Here is a 21,599-nt window from a genome sequence, read left to right as displayed (position 1 = left end):
TTTTAACCTCCACATGTCAGATATATATTTTTAGCATATTAATTTATACGTTACAGTTGATAGATATTTAAAAATGAATAATACTAAGATATTTATAGCTACATGTACAGTGTATCTGCTCTTTTAATCCACAGCACTATCAGCTTCGGGTTTTAACAGCCTTGTTTACATACTACGTTTCATGTTCCTACCAAAAGAGTGAAACATTGAGGTAGCATGAATTTCCATTTATTATTTATATATATATCTATAGAGAGAGTTCGGCAGTTAAGGTTAGATCTAGAGGATGCCATTACACGTGCAGAAGAGGCAGAACTAACAGTGGCTATTGAACAACCCCAGCAGGATCCAGCACCAGAGGTCCAGGTTAGGCATATACTGTGGAATCATTTTTAGCTCTTCTGAGCCAAAGGCTCAAAGAGCTAATGCTATGGCCATTTGTGGGGTGTGCATAAACTTTTTAGAATATGGGCCATATATCAAGAACCCCTTGGCCAATTTTTGTCAATTTTGTCACAGAGTATCCTTGGCCAAAGGGCTCTCATTTATACTAAAACTAGGGATATGAACCTTAAACAAGGGGAGATAATAAGAAAAATAAAAAAAAGTAGGGGTTGCTAAAAAATCTTCTTCTCAAGGACTTCTGGACAGATTATCACCAAACTTACACATAAGGATAAGGATTTGTTGTAGATTAAAAATTATTCAAGGCATCACCCTTGGGCAAAGGATGTGGTCTTCAGGTCACTTCAAAGTTGACCAAAAATTATGTTTTTTTAAAACTTTGATATTTTGCTTCTATAAGGACTAGGATCATGAAATCTTATCAGTTGATGCATCTAAGGACCTCATGTCATGATTACTCAAAAGTAGGTCACAGTGACCTACTTTTTGAATTTTGCAGGCTTTTGTTTTCAAATTGATTTAGAGGCATTTTGGACATTTTATGGCCAATGATCATCAAACTTTGTTAGTTGATGCATCTTGGGTCCTCAAAGTAAGTCAATAGAAAAGTAGGTCACCATGACTTACTTTTTTTGAATTTTATGGCTAATCTTTTAAGCTCATTGTTTCAGATACTGAGAGGTTAAGAATCATTAATCCATGTAAGTTGATGCATCTTGGGGCCTTAAAACATATATTTCTCAAAAAGTAGGTCTCTGTGACCTACCTTTTGAATTTTGCAGGCATTCATTTTCAAATTGTTTTAGAGGCATATTTTGGACACTTTAAGGCCTTTGATCATCAAACTTTGTCAGTTGATGCATCTTAGGTCCTCGGAGAATGTCAACTAAAAAGTAGGTCACCATGACCTACTTTTGAAATTTTAGGGCTATATTTAAATATTTCAGGTACTAATTGGCTTGGAATCATCAAATTTTGTCAGTTTGATGCATCTTGGGTCCTCATAATATGTCAGCTGAAAAAGAGGTCACTATCTATGACCTACTTTTAAAATTCTAATGCTATATTTAAATATTTCAGGTACTAATTAGCTTGGAATCATCAATCTTGGGTTTGCGGAGTACCTCGACTGAAAAGTAGGTCACGGTGACCTACTTTTAAAATTTTGTGGCTATATTGAAATATTTCAGATACTTATTGGCTTAGAATCATCAAACATTGTCAATTGATACATCTTGGGTCCACAGAGTACCTCAACTGAAAAGTGGGTCACTTTGACCTAGTTTTGAAATTTTAATGCTATATATAAATATTTCAGGTACTAATTGGTTTGGAATCATCAAACTTTTTAGTTGATGTATTTTGAGTCCTCAGAATGTGTCATCTTAAAATTGTCATCTCGTAATTTGTGTGTGTGTGTGTGTGGGAAGGGGGGGGGGGGATTGCTGTATATGTTGCATTTATGCAATATATAAATGCAATAAGGGTGACTTTCAGTTGAGTGAACTGAAAGACTTTACATTTGATCAAAATGTACAGCATACAATAAATTTCAGTAATAGGTACAGCTATCTGTCTTTTAAGTATTAAAAACATGTATTTTTGGGATACACCACAATTTTTCATGTAATTTCTACATTTTCTTGTGGAATAAAGAAAAAAGATCCACAAATGATATATTTTTATATGCCATATTATAAATATGTATTTGTGACAATTGATATCCAAAAAAAACCCAATAACAAAAAACACAGATTCTGTGCTTAGCATCAATGATATTCCAGAGCAGAAGGTAGTTTTATTGTCATTTTTTTCATTTTCAAGTAATTATGCATGATAAGCAGACATACATATGTATTTTGCATTCAGATTGTAGACACTGGGGATCGAGACAGCACGTATTACAAGACTCTCCTGGCAGGAATGAAACGAGACTTTAATGCAGAACTGGAGAAGATCAAAGGTCACCTTGTCAAAGAGAGGCTGAGGTAATTAAGTATCCAATAAAACCAAATCTCAGCAAAGACAGGAAACCTGTATCTGCCAGTTTGTCAGTTCTGGTGCATATTCTATAGTGCTAATTCATAATTATAGAAACAGACCAGGATTCCTTATCAAGTATGAAAGTAAAAAATCTATAAAAATTCAATGCACTAGGTACTGCAATCATAATATTGCTTATATATAGTGAAATCACTAATTATCGTTGGGGGGGGGGGGGGGTAAATTTCATTGTTCAGCTGACTTATCTCAAATGTGAGTATGTCAAAAAAAGTCAGATATCTCAAATTTTCCTTCTGTCAGGTTCATGATGATTTAAGTTTGACTGTACATGTACATAAATATTCTCAAAGTTTCCTTTTTTAATGCACAGGAATGCTGCAATGGTGAAGAAGGTAGAAAATACACACAAAGAACAGATGTTTGCCCTCCAGAAGGATGTAGTCCGAGTGCTTCGGGCCATCATGCACTTCCGAGATCATGTCAGTACTATAGTAGAAAAAGAGAGCCTTAAGGACGTCTCCCGGGCGATGCAGGCCCTGGGCTCCCTCATACCAGACAAGGTGAGAACCCAAGACAGGGTAAAGAATCAAAAGCAATCAAATGAGACATGTTGGATTATTGACTATGAGTATGATTTGAAAATGACAAGTTATGCTTCTATTATGAAAATGAATGAAAACTTTTTCATTTAACAATCTGAAATGCAGAATCATCCAAGCAATCATTGATTAGAAGTACCTGATTCTGCTAGGCCATAAGCCGAACACCATTCTTTCCGCCTTCCACTTCTGGAAGTCCCAGCTGTGTAACTTTCGTCTCATTTGCAATGCATGTGCATTGTACAAGCACAGTCTTTCAGTACTGCTAAATTGCAAGTGAGGGATGTTCCCAAACCTTTTTATACGCCCGTCTTAAGACGGGACGTATTATGTTATAGCCTTCATGTCCGTCCGTCCGTCTGTTAGCTTTTTCGTGTCTGGCTCATAACTTTAATACTATTAGGCCTAGGATTATCAAACTTTGTCAGCTGATACGTCTTGGGTAGAAGGTGTGTCGCACATTAAAAGTAGGTCGCTCTGACCTTTAATTAAGATGCTATGCCCAAATATGGAAAAATCCTGTCCGGCTCATAACTAGAAAACTATTAGACTCAGAATCATCAAACTTGGCCAATTTATGCATCTTAGGTAGAAGGTGTGTCGCGACATATTTCAAGGTGACTGTGACCTTTAATTTAGTGGAATCTTTTTTTAAAAACTGTGTCTCTATACTATTAAATTGCACAATCCCTAAAAATGTAAGAATGTTGCAGTATCCTTATTAAAAAAATGTTAAATCAAGAAAATACTTTTTTTTTCATTATATACTTTACAGCAATCTATAACAAATGTAATGTTATAAGAGAAATTCCACCTCTCCCATGGGTGTAATCATCAAGCACTGGTCAAGGAGAATTTTGATAACAGAAAATTACATGTCAAATTAGAGAGAAATTAATGAGTTTTAGTGTGAGGGGCTAACTGGTAGAGCATCTCTGATCAAGCAGGTGTTATCTATATCTCCTGGGAATTAGGCAAAGGAATCAGCATTGGATTAAATGAATCTAGTTGGCTAGCCTTTTAACTTTTAAGAATTTGGTGAAAAGTAAACTAACTTGATATTGTATAATAAACTAATTTGATATTGTATAATATAATTAAAACTAATTATATCCGAGGGGGGGGGGATATTGGAATCTGCATAAGTCAGTTTGTCAATATGAACTGCAGCTTAAAACCAGTCTGACATTAAATCTAAAAAAAAAAATCAAGTATTTTTTTTTTTGAATGTTTTATTAGGTCACCTGAGTCACTCAGGTGACCTATTGCTATCTGTTTTCGTCCGTCGTCGTCCGTCGTGTGTTAACATTTGAACATTTTCAGCTTCTTCTCTGAAACCGCTGAACCAATTTCAGCCAATTTTTGCATATGGCATCTATGTGTGAAGGGGAACAAAATTTGTGAATTTCATGGTCCCTGCCCCCCTGGGGCCTGAGGGGTGGGGCTAAAACCATCAAAATTAATGCAATCTTTAAAAATCTTCTTCTTTACTCCTGGACATCAAGCAGTCAAACTGATGACATGATTGTAATAAGCATTGAGCCCTCTACCTAAATTGTGAAATTCATGGCCCCAGGGTCAGGGGTTCTGGTGCTAGGGCGGGGCTATATAGATCATATAGTGAAAGTGCATTATTTCTTTGAAAATCTTCTTCTCTCCTCCTGGGTATTATTGAAACAAATTGAATACTGTATAGGGGATTAATTTCACGGGTTGTAATTTTCACGTTTTTCTCTCCTCGAACACGATCGCGGTTTGTTGAATTCGCGGAATCAGTATATAATAAAAGTTACCTCCCTTGTCTTTATCCGTGTAATCCATAGTATACCTAGAACGACATTAATCAGCGTTCACGAACAACAGGGTAGGTTTATATAAAATGATTAGATTTAGTAGTTAATTGATGATTAATAAAAACAACTGCCGTTATTAAGTTTTTTTTTACTATAAACGTCAAATGAATTTCCTATATGCTTTTACGATGAGTGCATATGTACAGTACCAACCAGACCCAACCTGACACCTAAGCAGTCCCAGAAAGCAGTCCCCGGGACTGCTTTGGGACCGCTCTGGGACTGCTGTGGGACTGCTCTGGGACCGCTGTGGGACTGCTCTGGGACTGCTGTGGGACTGCTCTGGGACTGCTCTAGAAAGCAGACCCAGCAGTCCCAGCAGTCCCTGGGACTGCTTTCTGGGACTGCTTTGTTCACTCATGCATGAAAAAGGTTCTGAGTGACATGATAGCTCCGCCCCTTGTGTATTCTGAATATGCAGGCTCCCTGTTGTTGTTTTGTTTACTTTCAGCAGAGAGGTGTTATAGATAAAGAATTAAAAAAAAACCCAAGGATTTTTTACAACATTTTAATAAGTAGAGATAGATATACATGTAATTACTAAATGTCTTCAGGGGCTGTAAATTTACACAATTGTAGTCTAGAATTAATTTTAAAAAATGAAAGTAGTTAAAAGGGATGTCAGGAGATGACTTTTATCCTTTAAATTAAACTTTAATACAGGTGTTTGAATAATTTTTATATATCTAGGCCTATTAAGTTAATTAATGCTAATTAAAACTTTAATACAGATGTTTGAAAAAAAATATAGAGGCCTATTTAATTAATTAATGCTGTCAAGTTACGGAATGTACTCAAAGTTTGCATTAGCACTATTTAAAAAAAAAACAAACAAACTTGTCATTACAATAAGACATTCAGAGGGACGTACTGTACTGGATTTTTTTTAAATTGAAAAAGCTAAAACCATATGCATACTAAAAAAGAGCATTCCATGCTATTTTTTACCGCCCTCAAATAAAACCTAATAATTTATTAAATGACCATGAAATAAAATTATTCTACCATTCTTCAGTCATTTAAACAATTATATTTGTGAACAATTATTGAGGGATTTATCTATGAATTTGTTTTTGATTTATAAACAAGTTATTAAAAGAGTAAATTTATAAACATTTTAAAATATTGGGAATTGTGACTTATTTCATATTTGTTTAGTTTGTGTTTTCCTGGCCGATTAATAAAAAGCAATACAAATGTATAAAATGGTGTCAACACCTGAGGTTTCAATCGCCTTCGGGCATGATTAGCAGAAAGTCAATGCATGTTATTTGGGTATCAGTGTTACACATCACTGAACATGCTGGTCAACAATGACACTAATTTCAATCTATGTACTGCAAATAATCTTCGTTTCAATAAATGTGTATAAATTTATTTCGGGATTAATTAATTTTGAACATAATCTGAGGGTTCCATTCGCGTGATTTACACATGTACACTCAAACGTTTATATGCATGTGTAATAAAAGTATTATTGTTTTCTGTTACATAGATAATCTAACGATAATTAAATTGGCAAGTCAGTGAAAATAATCGTGACTGAAATATAATACACAAAGAATTTTTCAAAAGCTCCAGTACTTAAGAAAACTGCATTCAGAGTATAGTATGGAAATCGGCCTTGCTCTATAATTATAAGGCCTATTTAAAGCTAGTTTTGATAGAAAATAAAAAAAAAACTCAAGTTTAATTTTCTATATAAAAAAATAAATAAATAAATATGGAAACCAATATCAATCACAGTAATTTAGAAATTGATTTATTTTGGTGAAAAATTAATATACCACAAAACTGTGTTTAAATATTCATGTTATTAGTAGGTGTGAACGTCTTTTTTGTTCGTTATCTATTATTTGTTTCTATATGCGTAGTGTGATTTTCTTAACAGTTCAAAAATGACTGTTGCATGAGAATTGATACTGCTCAGAAAGAAATGGATCATCAATTTCAACTGCCTTTTATAGTTACATTGTTTATTGGTAATCTCATTTCTGAGTAAGCTCCGCCCATTAAATTAATTAACCCCGCCCACTGGGACTGCTTTCTGGGACTGCTGGGACTGCTTTCTGGGACCGCTGGGACTGCTCTGGGACCGCTGTGGGACTGCTCTGGGACCGCTGTGGGACTGCTCTGGGACTGCTTTAGCAGTCCCAGAGCAGTCCCAGAAAGCAGTCCCCGGGACTGCTCTGGGACTGCTTTGTGTCAGGTTGGGTGTGGTTGGTACTGTACAGGTATAGCACATCGCACCGAAAAAAAAACAATGGATGCTAATAAAAGTATTAATGTATATACATAATAATATCCTTCCATATCTTCAGCAAGGTCGATAGTTATTCGAATGATATTTTTTTTAAACCAAAATTTCCATAAAAACTAATACGCATAATGCTAATGTAGGTAACAAATACAGGTGGTAACGTTACGCACGGGTAATCAAAACCAATGACCCATGTGTTTTGATTGATGCAGCATGTATATATTAAAACGGCTTTTTAACAATAAATACAGGTTATTAGCTGCTTATTTAAATTAAAGTAAAGCGTGATAATTAAGATAATTGAATGATAAGTACTACTCGTAATTACTGAAATGACCATGTATTGTACGTATATATACCTATCTTAGTCTATTCTCGAATTTCCAAATAAAACATTGAGGTTCAATATTTAAAACTTATTCACTGTTTCTTGAATTCACGGATTGATTAACACCGTGAATATAGCGAATATTAACACCCCGAGTTATTTTCCCCCTATACAGTACATAGTTATGATAAGCAAGGGTGACTCTACCAAAATTGTGAAATTCATGGCCCCTGGGTCAGGGGTTCTGATGCTAGGGTGGGGCTATATAGATCGTATAGTGAAAGTGCATTATTTCTTTGAAAATCTTCTTCTCTACTCCTGGGTATTATTTAAACAAATTAGATACAGAGTTATGATCAGCAAGGGTGACTCTACCAAAATTGTGAAATTCATGGCCCCAGGGTCAGGGGTTCTGGTGCTTGGGGGGGGGGGGGGGGGTATATAGATCATATAGTGAAAGTGCATTATTTCTTTAAAAATCTTCTTCTCTACTCCTTGGTATTATTGAAACAAATTGAATACATAGTTATGATAAGCAAGAGTGACTCTACCAAAATTGTGAATTTCATGGCCCCTGGGTCAGGGGTTCTGGTGCTAGGGTGGGGCTATATAGATCATATAGTGAAAGTGCATTATTTCTTTGAAAATCTTTTTCTCTACTCCTGGGTATTATTTAAACAAATTAGATACAGAGTTATGATCAGCAGGGGTGACTCTACCAAAATTGTGAAATTCATGGCCCCAGGGTCAGGGGTTCTGGTGCTGGGGGGGGAGTATGTAGATCATATAGTGAAAGTGCATTATTTCTTTAAAAATCTTCTCCTCTACTCCTTGGTATTATTGAAACAAATTAAATACATAGTTATGATAAGCAAGAGTGACTCTACCAAAATTGTGAAATTCATGGCCCCAGGGTAAGGGGTTCTGGTGCTGGGGGGGTGGGGGGCTATATAGATCATATAGTGAAAGTGCATTATTTCTTTGAAAATCTTTTTCTCTACTCCTGGGTATTATTTAAACAAATTAAATACATAGTTATGTTAAGCAAGAGCGACTCTACCAAAATTGTGAATTTCATGGCCCCTGGGTCAGGGGTTCTGATGTTAGGGCAGGGCTCTATTTATTATATAGTGAAAATGCATTAATGCTTTAAAAATCTTCTTCTCTGCTTCTGGGTATTATTTAAACAAACTAAGTACATTGTTATGATAAGCAAGGACACCTCTTCCAAAATTGTGAAATTCATGGCTTCAGGGACAGGGGTTCTGGTGCTAGGGTGGGGCTATATAGCTCCTACAGTGAAGGTGAATTATTTCTTTGAAAATCTTCTTCTCTGCCCCTGGGTACTATTTAAACAAACTAAGTACATTGTTATGATACGCAAGGATGCCTCTTCTAAAATTGTGAATTTCATGGCCCCAGGGTCAAGGGTTCTGGTCAAAAGGGGGGGGGGGGGCTCTATTGATTATATAGTGAAAAATCAAAATTTCTTTGAAAATATTCTTTTCTGCTTCTGGTTAAAAAGCAAAGAAGCTTAGTATATAGTTATGATGAGCAAGAGTGCTTCTTCCAGAGTAGTGAATTGCATGACCTCTGGGTCAAATGTGCTGGTATAAGGGTGGGGCTGTTGATAATGTAGTGAAAATGCATTAATTCTATTAAATAATCCTGTCTGCTCCTTAATGTTAAGCAGTTAAACAAAGTGATTACTTATGATGAGCAAACTTGAAACTTCTGGTCCCAGGGTGAGAGGCTCTGGTGTTTCTCGGTGGTGAAGGGGGGGGGGGGGGGGCTCTATTGATAATATAGTGAATCTGTAGTGAAAATGCATTATTTCTTTAAAAATCTTCTCTGCACTTGGGCATATCAGAGGCAAAAAGTGTAAAAGTTGTAATAAGGAAGAGTATTTTTACCAGATTTTTGAACATCTGGACCATTTGGTCAAGTGTTCTGGTCCTAGCCAGGGCTCAATTAATTTGCATTCTACTGAGAGGAGTTATTCCCCTTTGCCATTTACTTTTGATAATTAGTCACTGTAAATAATGTACTTGAAAAATTAATAGAATAAGAGAATTATGCAAGAATTTTTATTGTATAATGCAAAAAGTATTTTCATAGTTTTAATGATCATGTGGACTTGTAAGTAATAGATAAATAAAAATGAGACAAAAATAACTTGTCTTATTAAATTTCATCAAAGACCAAGAGAGGCCATTGTAAGAGATAACAACTGTCAACAAGGAATTAAAATAGTACAAAAGCACTGATAGTTTGTTAATATACTGTATGGTGATAGTGATAAATGGGGAACAGATTAGAACCTAATTTATGAACTGTTAATGAATAGTAGACTAATTATTTTGTTGATCCTGATCTCCCTATTTTTCTTGCTTTTGGGCAACAAAGCTTCACCTTTCATTTCATTTTAATACTCTATGGATCCTCTAAATTGTTGTATTGTACTCAGGTGACCGTTAAGGCCCTTGGGCCTCTTGTCATGGTAGATAGTTCCTACAAATCTAAGAGTCATGCAGTAACCTTATTAAAAATATTGCATCAAGATTACAAGTTTTTGTTTCTTTTTATAAATCTTTGTAACAAGTTAAAAAAAATTCTGTTTTCAACGGAATGACATAAATATGCATATTTATTACAATACACACTATTAAAGCAGACAGTGCAGATCCATTCATCCTTTGGGAGTAATGAATGGACATGCATCCAGTTTAAGATTATAATTAATGAGTTCAATGTATAGGAAGGCTAGCTGTCTCAATCATTTCTGTTAGAGCATCTCTGATGAAGCAGCTCTTATCTGTATCCTTTGAGAATAAGACAGAAAATCTGCTTGTCAGTTTATAGCATATGTCATTTGATGGCCAGCCTTTTATTTTCAAAATTAATTTGGTATAGATTAAATTGTTAAGACTATTTTGAAATTGTTTAATATGATATTTTTTTTTTTTTTTTGAAAATATCAAATAAATATGAAAGATGGGGGGGGGGGGGGGGGGGGAGAGGGCTGCAGATGGGCATTTGTCAAGGTCTAACAGAACCAGTTGAGAAATTTATTATAGTTAGTGCCTGCACTACAGGAAATGTATAAACATCAAATATATTATAAGGAATGGAAAAATCATGGAAATCTTTGAATTAAGGTTGACATTATTTTCTTGCACCCTAAACTGTTTATGATACATGTAACTGAACAATATTTGACGGGCGTATCATGCTGTGGCGGGGCAGTTTATTTTTTTATTTTTTCCCTCAGTTTCCCCAATTTCATCTGTAGAACTTTTTATGATAACATATAGGGACATATGTATGAAATATATGTATAAGTAATGACCATGAGTCGGTGGTTTTAACCTTTGTAAATATTTCCTTTTCTATACATGTATACAAGCATTTCACTTTTGCATTGTTTGTGCATTTTTACATGTAGTTACGTATTTTGTACACTGTTCATTAATTACTGTAAAGTGGAAATAAAGTATGAATGAATGAATGAATTAGAACTTGTTTGTGTTGTGTATCAGATTAGAAATGTTGCAACAATTCCAGTATGTAATTCTAAGAAGCTAATATGTTGTCTTTATTATGCAGTTGGCTCCAGATCCAAAGGAACTATTGGCCTTGCTTGTGGGCAGTGTTGTGGAATGTAAGTCTGAAAGGAATTGATTTTAAACAATTTTTATTAAAATGACTTTAAATGTTTCAAGTTGTTCATTCTACACAAAACTCTACTGATATTTTTTATGTAAATATGATATATTGTATTTACATAGTTAATGCATTTTCCAGTTATGCACAAATTGGAAGTAATAATTGCTAATGCCTTCCTGACTATGAGGATGATGATTAAGGGATCTATCACCCTGTCTACCACAAAGGAAGTAGTCGCCGCGAGGCGGACAGAAAACAAGGCACGGATGGAGGAGGCCAAGGTAACAACAATGTCTCTGAGGAAGTGTTTGATATGAATTACTTACTGTATACAGAAACAACAGAGTCACTGTGGGAGTGTTTGATATGAATTACCTACTGTATACAGAAACAACAGAGTCACTGGGGGAGTGTTTGATATGAATTACTTACTGTATACAGAAACATCAGAGTCACTGGGGGAGTGTTTGATATGAATTACTTACTGTATACAGAAACATCAGAGTCACTGGGGGAGTGTTTGATATGAATTACTTACTGTATACAGAAACATCAGAGTCACTGGGGGAGTGTTTGATATGAATTACTTATTGTATACAGACACAACAGAGTCACTGGGGGAGTGTTTGATATGAATTGCTTACTGTATACAGAAACAACAAAGTCACTGGGGGAGTGTTTGATATGAATTACTTACTGTATACAGACACAACAAAGTCACTGGGGGAGTGTTTGATATGAATTACTAACTGTATACAGAAACAACAAAGTCACTGGGGGAGTGTTTGATATGAATTACTAACTGTACACAGACACAACAAAGTCACTGGGGGAGTTTTTGATATGAATTACTTACTGTATACAGAAACATCAGAGTCACTGGGGAAGTGTTTGATATGAATTACTTACTGTATACAGAAACAACAAAGTCACTGGGGGAGTGTTTGATATGAATTACTAACTGTATACAGGCACAACAAAGTCACTGGGGGAGTGTTTGATATGAATTACTTACTGTATACAGACACAACAAAGTCACTGGGGGAGTGTTTGATATGAATCACTAACTGTATACAGAAACAACAAAGTCACTGGGGGAGTGTTTGATATGAATTACTTACTGTATACAGAAACAACAAAGTCACTGGGGGAGTGTTTGATATGAATTGCTTACTGTATACAGGCACAACAAAGTCACTGGGGGAGTGTTTGATATGAATTACTTACTGTATACAGACACAACAAAGTCACTGGGGGAGTGTTTGATATGAATCACTAACTGTATACAGAAACAACAAAGTCACTGGGGGAGTGTTTGATATGAATTACTAACTGTATACAGAAACAACAAAGTCACTGGGGGAGTGTTTGATATGAATTGCTTACTGTATACAGAAACAACAAAGTCACTGGGGGAGTGTTTGATATGAATTACTTACTGTATACAGAAACAACAAAGTCACTTGGGGAGTGTTTGATATGAATTACTAACTGTATACAGAAACAACAGAGTCACTGGGGGAGTGTTTGATATGAATTGCTTACTGTATACAGAAACAACAAAGTCACTGGGGGAGTGTTTGATATGAATTACTAACTGTATACAGAAACAACAAAGTCTCTGAGAAAGTGTTTGATATTAATTACTTACTGTATACAGAAACAACAGAGTCACTGGGGGAGTGTTTGATATTAATTACTTACTGTATACAGAAACAACAAAGTCACTTGGGGAGTGTTTGATATGAATTACTAACTGTATACAGAAACAACAAAGTCACTGGGGGAGTGTTTGATATGAATTACTTACTGTATACAGAAACAACAAAGTCACTGGGGGAGTGTTTGATATGAATTACTAACTGTATACAGAAACAACAAAGTCTCTGAGAAAGTGTTTGATATGAATTACTTACTGTATACAGAACTTTTTTTGTACACTGTGAATCTAAGTGTGTGTTGAAGATCAATTAATTGATTTGATATCATATTCTGTAGAAACATTGTAAGCATGTTTTGTTGTACTTCTTAATGTTTTAGATATTTTTGTTGATAAATGGAATTAAAAACCTTTATATTTTCAGAAAACTATGAGGCAAATTGATTTTTCAAAAACAGAGACGAAGAAGCTTGCACTTCGACTCAAAATGGCCAAAGAAAAGCTGATTAAGTTTGAAGAACTTACAGAGAGACAAGAAGTCCATGTAAGTTATTTAAAAAACTTCACATGCAGAATTAAAGTGATGGAGACTAAGAGTATGTTAGAATTTACAAAAGGGCAAAACTCTGTATACTGTATGTACTTAAAAAAGCGGGCTTCATATTTTGCGGTTTTGATGCGACAACAATGCGCTACTTCATGAATACAATTACTTAATAAATCATTTATAAATACATTATACATTGTGGATGTATATAGCACTAATTCAGGATTACGCCAACCACTCAATACCAAGTGATTGCGCTAAATTTTGAATACATCAATTTATGTACACATACAGTATTCTAGACTTGTATTGAAATTATTGAATCTCCAGAGATGCACAAATAATAAAAATAAATTTAATAAAACTTCAACAAAATTTAAAAACAAATAATTACTGGTAAATTAAATTTGTAGCTGTTTGTTTGTTGTACCTGTGATGTCTTACTTAAATAAGTTACTACATGTGTACTTTACTTAGTACTGTCAGAGAACAACATAACTCACATGTTCCAATGCACGGACTTCTTGTATTTTATTCCACACTTCCGGTTATATTACATATTCTACAAGCCAAACATGTACATGTACATATACAACAATTCCAGATTACTATTAATACATATGGATACTACATTACCGAATAAGTGGAATTTTTAGCAAGATGCAAATTTAGCGATTTATCCCCCCAAAATTGGTATATATTTTTAGGGAGAAGTAATTTTAGCAATTTTATAATTTTAAGAAAGATATCTATAACAACCAATAGATATTATTAGCATTATTTTATTATCATATTTGAATTAGCGATACCTGTATTCAAATTTTAGCAATCTCAAAACCCTCGCTAATAATGCCAAATTTGAATCCTCTCTAAAAATTCTGCTCATACGGTATTTTGAACTTGGTTAATGATGTCTGTGAACTAGATGAAATCAGATTGACAATAATATTTTCTTCATCCTTTTTTTTTTAATTCAGTACTGTTAAATTCCCTTTTTTTAGGATAGAAAATATCTTGCCCTGTTAGACAGATATAGACGAGTGTGGAAAATGTACAACAACCTAAATAAAGATATGACTATGTTGTAAGTATTAACCTCAACTGTATCTTCAATTCTAAGAAATTGAAGGTTAAATTAAATTATATTTCTCTGTTGAAAATATAATTTTTCATGTATGTATGTTTATTCTGTACATTTGATGGTGTATTATTTTTAATTTAAATCTGCAGAACTCATCTCCCTCCTTTTTAAAACATCCGTAGCAGAATTTTTTTTTTTTTTGATAAATCAATGGGGTTTCTTCAAAGCATTTTAATGCATCAAAATATCTTTTAACAACAGCATTTTATAATGCATTTTATAATGTCAACTGTCGTGTACAAGTACCTGCTAAATATGAAGCTGTTCTTGTGCTGATGAGGCTAACTCCTGTGCAGAGTTGTTATTCCTTCTCAGACACCTCTGCAATGAGCTCACATCATTATTTTATAATTGACATGAAGTAAAAAGAATAATATTCCAAGGGTCAATTCAAATTAAAGTTATATTTTTAGCTAAACTATGCAAATATTCATCTTAAAAGACAAACAAATAATCATAATGAATTATAATTGTGTTAATCGTAGTGATATTAGATAGGTTGAGATCTTAAACTTGTACGCGTACTTGTATGTGTACATGTACTTAGACGTACACATATGCATTTTTGTAATTTGTCTGTTTAGATTAAAATGACATATAACATGAATGTGCACATTGCAATTTGTGTCTCTGTTTCAACCATTTAGTAGTTTTGTGCCAACAATTTGACTTAATGAATAAAACATGGTTAAAATAAATGCTAGCTCATGAAACTAAATATCCTAGATAATGTTCAACAATCCCATTTTCACACATAAATTGACTAATTTTTATTATACAAGCTACAAGTTTCCACTTGCATGTAGATGCCACTCTACAAGTTGTAGGAACGCATATAAAACTTGTCATCACTAAAACTAATACTGTAAAGCGGGAGGAATTTAGGAAATTCCCCTACTAGACTTACCCGTACACATACATATGTAAGATCTCAACCTCTCTTAGCAAGCCAATGACCGGTGAATTTACGAGCCAATGGTAAAGAGTTCTCTTCCTTTCGATATCTGTCAGTGAATTTAATTGTTTTGTAAATTTTTCAGCCTTTGTATAGTAAGTAAAAGACTGCACTGCTAACACATTGCTTATAAGCTTGTTATAGATTGTGATGGGCATCTCTTGTGTGTTATGCATGAACTTTTTCTTTTTAACTCTAAATCTTTCTTAAATATAGTCAGTAAATTTTCTCACTTTGAAGGATATGATTTAGTTAAGTGGAAATTTGATTGATTCCTGACATTCATACACATTAAGGTATCAAACATTAACAAGCTTTTCATAAAAAGATTTCATGAATATGATTATTAAAACACTCTAAGTAATTAAACAGTGTCTCTCCCATTCCAAAGAGTGGGGACACTTGCTGGATGTTTATGCTTTTGTGTCTCATGACACCAGTTTTTAACCCTATTGATACAAGAATGCATTTCTGTAAGTACTGATTGGTCTGCTAGTGTATACAGGGTTATTTTTGCCCATTCACACTTGCAAGCAATTTTGCCCCAATTTAAATTCGCCTAGTCACAGTGTTGTTTAAGAAATTATACTGTGTTCTTTGAATTCACCCCGTTTTAAATTCGCCCACATGTGAGAAGGGTGATAGGGGCAAAAATAAAACGGGGGCGAAAATTTCCCTGTATACAGTATATGGTTATGATTTGTTGTGATTCTAGAGATATCAGGACTGCCAAATAGTTGTTTATTTAACATACAGTAACATGTTCTCAAAATACAGTTGAACTTCGTTATCTCGAATGTCGATATCTCCAATGCCATGGATATGTCAAAGTAAGTTGGAAGTCCCAGCTGTCATATCTTCACATTTTGCATCAACAACCACAATGAAGTTTACTATATCATGGAACCAAAACTGACATATATATATAATTCTGGATTACAGATAACATACATGACAATAACCAAGTTTTCTTTACACAATTTAAACTCAATATGTCTAAGCTACGGATATCTCATTTTTTTTCTCTCAGTCCCATCAAATTCCAGATAATGTGGTTTGATTATTGATGCAAATTACAGCTCGAGTCACCAAATACATATTGAAATCTGAAGTCATTTAACCTTTTTAAATTCTTGTGTACTAATATGTATACATCACTTATTAATGTCTTATATGAAATTTTAATATTTGTTTAAATATTCTAACCATGGTAAAGTGTTAAGAGTACCTTATATAGGTCATGTTTGAGGGATAAATGCAGAAATTGTATTTTAATTTTCATCAGCGTAATCATGAATATTTTTAGTTATTTACTGTTTTTAGGATATTAAGTGTAATCAGCAGAGATTAAGAAAGACATTTCATGAAATATTTAATGATCTGTGAGAGATAATATATACTTATGTACTTATATAGACAAGCAGATCTCCAGGAAGCTGTCGATGAGAAAGCAAAAGAGAGGGAGGATCTTGTTGTGTCACAGATAAAAATGGAACTCAGGAATGTAAGTAGAAATGTGGGAGAGAATATAAGCTAAAATGATCTTTAGAAATTGATTTGTATTTTATGTACATTGTGACATTTTTGTGGTTTGCAGAGGATAAACGTCCATGATAAAGAATTGGAAATAAGTGTGAAGGACCAAAAGAAAAACATCAGGATGTTGGAGGAGGCTTATGAAAAGAACAAGATATCCAAAAACTTGTATTATGTAAGGGTCTCTTGATTCAAGTCCTGTGATCTGTTATATATATAGGTTCCATAATCAGTGCAAGTTAAATACTGTTTTTTCTCAAATCAAATTCCTTATCTTTTTTTATTTTTGAGAGACACGAGTTACACATTCTTTAAATGTAAAGTCGTAGAAATGGACAGCTAATATTTAATATTTATTTATCCCCAGGTAGTCCTGTCGTTACTGGAGAGGTCACTAGACATCCCCAGAAGGAGGCTGCGTTACATGATGGAGCAATACATTGCCTTTAAATCTGTAAAAGAAACTAGAGGTATTGTGTATGTTAATACAGTAAAACATGGTTGCAGTGATCTTGCCAATAATGAATTTATGCTTAAAGTGAAGTGATTTTCACAAATGTATCATTAACTTATTACCTGACCAGTCAGAGATTCTAGTTAGCTTTTTTGATCAGTTTGTCCATCATATGTTTGTGCATGCCTATATGTACTTATACATGTAATTTTGACATTTCCGTTTTACCCTGAATGGTAGAGCTTCAAATAACTTGCCTTAAAGCATTTTGGGAGAAGCTGATTAGGTAAATGGTTCAAATGAAGAGCTTTGCCCTACAGCAAGGAGAAAAGGAAGAAAAATTGCAAATTTTTACACAAGCTCTTTCATTTAGAGGTCTTCCCCCCCCCCCCCCCCCAAAGAGTTTTTCAGAGGTTTTGTTCCTTATGTATTACAGGGTGAAGTTCTTCAAATTATACCCCTGGGGTTTCAATAGGGTCACAGTAAGAGTTTCAATTTTTATCTCACCTGAGCTGAAAGCTCATGTGAGCTTTTCTGATCAACCATTGTCTCATCTCAACTTCTCCACTGAGAGAAGCAAAGCATTCTTGGGTAAAGGGGATTCCGAAATGTTCAAATAAAGGGCCAAGCCTGCTCCATAGGGGAGATGATCAAAAATAGGGTGGGTCATTAAAATATCTCCACCGGGCCAGGAAAGGCAAAACTTATGTGGAAGCTTCCTGAGGAAATGTAAATTCTGAATTGCTCAAATTATGACCCTTGTGGATAAGATGGGGCACAATTGGGGATGAAAGTTTTACATTGAAATATTTAAGAAAAATCTTAAAAGATGTTTTTCTCTAGAACCACTGGGCCTGAAAAGATGAAACTTATGTGAAAGATTTTTTGAGGAAGTGTAAATTCTAATTTGTCCAAATCATGACCACCAGTGCTAAGGTGGGGCCACAATAAAGGATGAATGTTTTACATAGGATTGTGTTAGAAAAATCTTTAAAAATCTTCTTCTCAATAATGACTGGACTAGAAAAGGTGAAACTTATCTTCCTGAGAAGTGTAGATTCTAAATTCTTCAAATCATGGAGGGTAGGGTGAAGCCACAATAAAGGATCAAAGTTATGAATATACCTATATATATGAAAAAATCTTTTAAAATCTTCTTCTGAGGAAGCACTAAACTAGAAAAAGTTGAAAGTAATGTGAGAGCATCTAGACATAATGTAAATTCTAAATTGTTCAAATCATGGACCCAGGGGGTTGGGTAGAGCCACAATAAGGAATTAAATTTTTACATTGAAATATAAGAATTTTTTCTCTTTTAGAAAATGTAAAGAAACACAATAAAACAATTAATATGCAAACATTCCCAAGTTGTGTAGATTTGATTTTTTTTTAAAATGATGGATCCCCAGTTAGAAGTGTCTAAAATATTAAACACAACATACATAACATTACATAATGCATGTGTACAGGCAAAGAATTTTCTTCTCCATAAATGACAAGGCCATGGTAATCCTATTGACCTTGAAGAATTCCCTTTGTGTGGATACAGAGATCCCTTAGAGTTAGATTGAGGCCATAATATGGGAACCATAATTTTTCAAGGGAATACAAAAATCTTTTTAAAATATTCTGAAGAACAGCAGGGCTAAAGTAAATCAGATTAGCAATGTGGCCCATGGGCCTTTTGTTATCAGTGTCTTCAGTGCATTAATTTGATTTATATTTTATATATTTATTCTGAGGTAGTATATATTTTAGTCTCTCTTCCTGCTCAAATCATGAACCTTAATATAGTCATGAATAGACCTCATCAAAACTCAATGATTGTACATATATACATGTATTAGGAATGTCTTTATATATAATGTTTAGCAGGTTGTAATGAGTCAAATTGAAATGCAGATTGATGTAGATTTGCAAGAAAATGCATTTTAAAAAATCTACGAGAACAGTGAAGCTATGCATTGTCCACTTGATATGAAAATATCCCATTGAAGGTAGATTCAAATTTTGTGTAAGGTATGACCTACTAGTGTACATGTATGAGCCTAAAATGGGGCCACAATATGACTTCAAAGTTTCCTATACATACAATTAATCAAGAAAATTATTTTAAGATGTCCTAGATATTTTTTGGAAGAATAAGGATGCCTTCCTACAGAAGAGCAATTATTCAAATTGAAATACAAGCATGAAAGGTGGTCCAGATTCCATATTGTTCAAATTATGGCCCCTAGAGAGCACCATAGGCATATATCCCTTACTACCCAAACTCCGTCACCATAAGCGGAAAACATGCCAGGTTACTCTCTGTATTATTTTTTTTATTTGTTCCTTGTTTGCTACACTTAGTAATAAACTTAAACATTGTTTTCAGAACTATTTTTAAAAAAATCAGTTATTGGGCTTATGCAGAACTACTATAAATAGAATGCTTATCACATCCGTGTACATTACATCCACTGAACCCTAACTCCGTCACCAGGGCCCTCTACAATATGTCAATGTACTAATGAGAAATTTTTTTCAGTTAGGTTTTTTTCCCTTTCATCTTAAACTTGTAAACATAGAAAATTAGATTTAAAGATTTAAAAGAGATTTACATTGTGTTTTAGGAAAAGTATCAACAACAGTAACTAACGTTGATATAAAGTAATTTATGTGTAATAATGTCACACTACATTATCTCCAACGTGTAGCATATTAGGGCAAATTGAGACGAAAAATAATATATTTTTAGCCGTATTCAATATGGAATGTCATATTAAGCCTTCGGCAAAGACCTTCATAGATATGAGTGACATGTAAAAATGAGCATATTGCGATATACATGTAGATTTCCTTAAGAATTAAGCTACATATATAATTTGTCAAATATTAAAATACAAGCATGTGTTTGCTTTCATAGATATGGCCTTTGACTTACTTGATAGTGACTACAAACAATCATTACTATTTATTTGAAAGATAGCATTGACACAGGTGAGCATAATAGCCCACAGACCTCTTTTTCTTTTAGCTCGTGTTAAGGAGATATTGAAAGGTGAGGATCTAAGCACACACACGAGGAAGGACATGGAGCAGTATGTCAAGAGAATCGATGAGAAACTGACAAAAAGTATGAATACCTGGCACACAAACATGGACTTTCTTCATCAGGAGAGAAGGCATCTATTCAAATCCATTTGGAAAATGTATGTTTTAGGTTTCTTATTTCAGTAATTTAAACTGTACACTTAAACTTCAACAATATGGTGCCTTTGCTATTTGGAAATTTATACTGTAGTACTTTATAAGATATTTTTAATAAATTTTCTTTCTATATAAAGGTTTGGAGAAGTGTTTGCAGAGTCTGGGTTGCTACTTGTTCATCCTCTACTGAATCAAGTTGCATATGACAGAACAGAGGTGTACAGCAAGATAGCAGCAACTGTCAAAAGAAAGACGCTCAAAAAACTGTGTTTAAAGGGTCATAAGCGAGTCTCTGCATTCCTACATCTTCCTACATTTGTCGAGGGCTCGAGCGTGCTGTCCAACATGACAGACCAGCAGTCCCTGTGGAATGCTCAGGTGAGTCAATAAACCTGGCTGTTAAGGGAGATAGCATTTCTGAAAAAAAAAATGCAGGGATAAATCCATGAATACTGACTTTGGCATTTGTAACAGCTTTGGCGTTATGAATTCCAAAAGATACACATTTTCAAGGTGATTTTAGGATTCTAGTAATGTTTTCTTTATAAGTCTAAGGTTTATTGTATTTAGATATATAAAAATGTTTCTACTTCCAGTTTTCTTGTGGTGATGATGCTACAAATACCCCCATAGCTGTCTCCCCACATTTACTGAATTATGACATCAATAAAGAACGCATCCAAGCCAAAAGGTAACTGCCAATGACAAGTAAATACAATATCTAAAATTATAATGTGTGAACAAATTCATATTCTTCTTAATGTTATGTATTTAAAACTTGTATTTTAGGAGTTTAGAATTCAGCTCGGACAATGGTTATAATCGGAAACCACTACACCTTCCGATGTCGAGAAATTACTTCATTTCAAAGAAACAGGAATGTGTGTCTGTCTAACAACCAGGACCTCATCATTTCATTATACAACATCTTCCTGTGGGGGTCCTTGGATCCATTTAACTGTACACAATATTTATTTTCTAGGAATAACAATATCAATA

The 21,599-nt window shown here is 34.1% G+C and overlaps 1 protein-coding gene across 1 annotated transcript in view; it reads left to right on the top strand.

Annotated features, from left to right (window-relative positions):
- LOC133174033 (uncharacterized) overlaps window positions 1-21,599 on the top strand; it is a 42,022-nt gene extending 20,423 nt beyond the window's left edge. Inside the window, exons 17-30 of the mRNA XM_061309076.1 lie at window positions 254-366; window positions 2,275-2,393; window positions 2,780-2,969; window positions 11,056-11,110; window positions 11,254-11,396; window positions 13,200-13,319; window positions 14,324-14,406; window positions 16,835-16,922; window positions 17,016-17,129; window positions 17,322-17,424; window positions 20,428-20,602; window positions 20,738-20,978; window positions 21,197-21,291; window positions 21,390-21,599. Of these exons, the coding sequence (XP_061165060.1) occupies window positions 254-366; window positions 2,275-2,393; window positions 2,780-2,969; window positions 11,056-11,110; window positions 11,254-11,396; window positions 13,200-13,319; window positions 14,324-14,406; window positions 16,835-16,922; window positions 17,016-17,129; window positions 17,322-17,424; window positions 20,428-20,602; window positions 20,738-20,978; window positions 21,197-21,291; window positions 21,390-21,495 (1,745 nt within the window). The 3' untranslated portion in view covers window positions 21,496-21,599. The remainder of the gene's footprint in view (window positions 1-253; window positions 367-2,274; window positions 2,394-2,779; window positions 2,970-11,055; window positions 11,111-11,253; window positions 11,397-13,199; window positions 13,320-14,323; window positions 14,407-16,834; window positions 16,923-17,015; window positions 17,130-17,321; window positions 17,425-20,427; window positions 20,603-20,737; window positions 20,979-21,196; window positions 21,292-21,389) is intronic.

This window comes from Saccostrea echinata, unplaced genomic scaffold (genome assembly GCF_033153115.1).
Source record: "Saccostrea echinata isolate AGI-Se365-2 ecotype Australia unplaced genomic scaffold, CSIRO_AGI_Sech_v1 ptg000057l, whole genome shotgun sequence".
NCBI lineage: Eukaryota > Metazoa > Mollusca > Bivalvia > Ostreida > Ostreidae > Saccostrea > Saccostrea echinata.
Note: the sequence above shows the minus strand (reverse complement) of the source record. Positions and strands in the feature narration are given on the sequence as shown.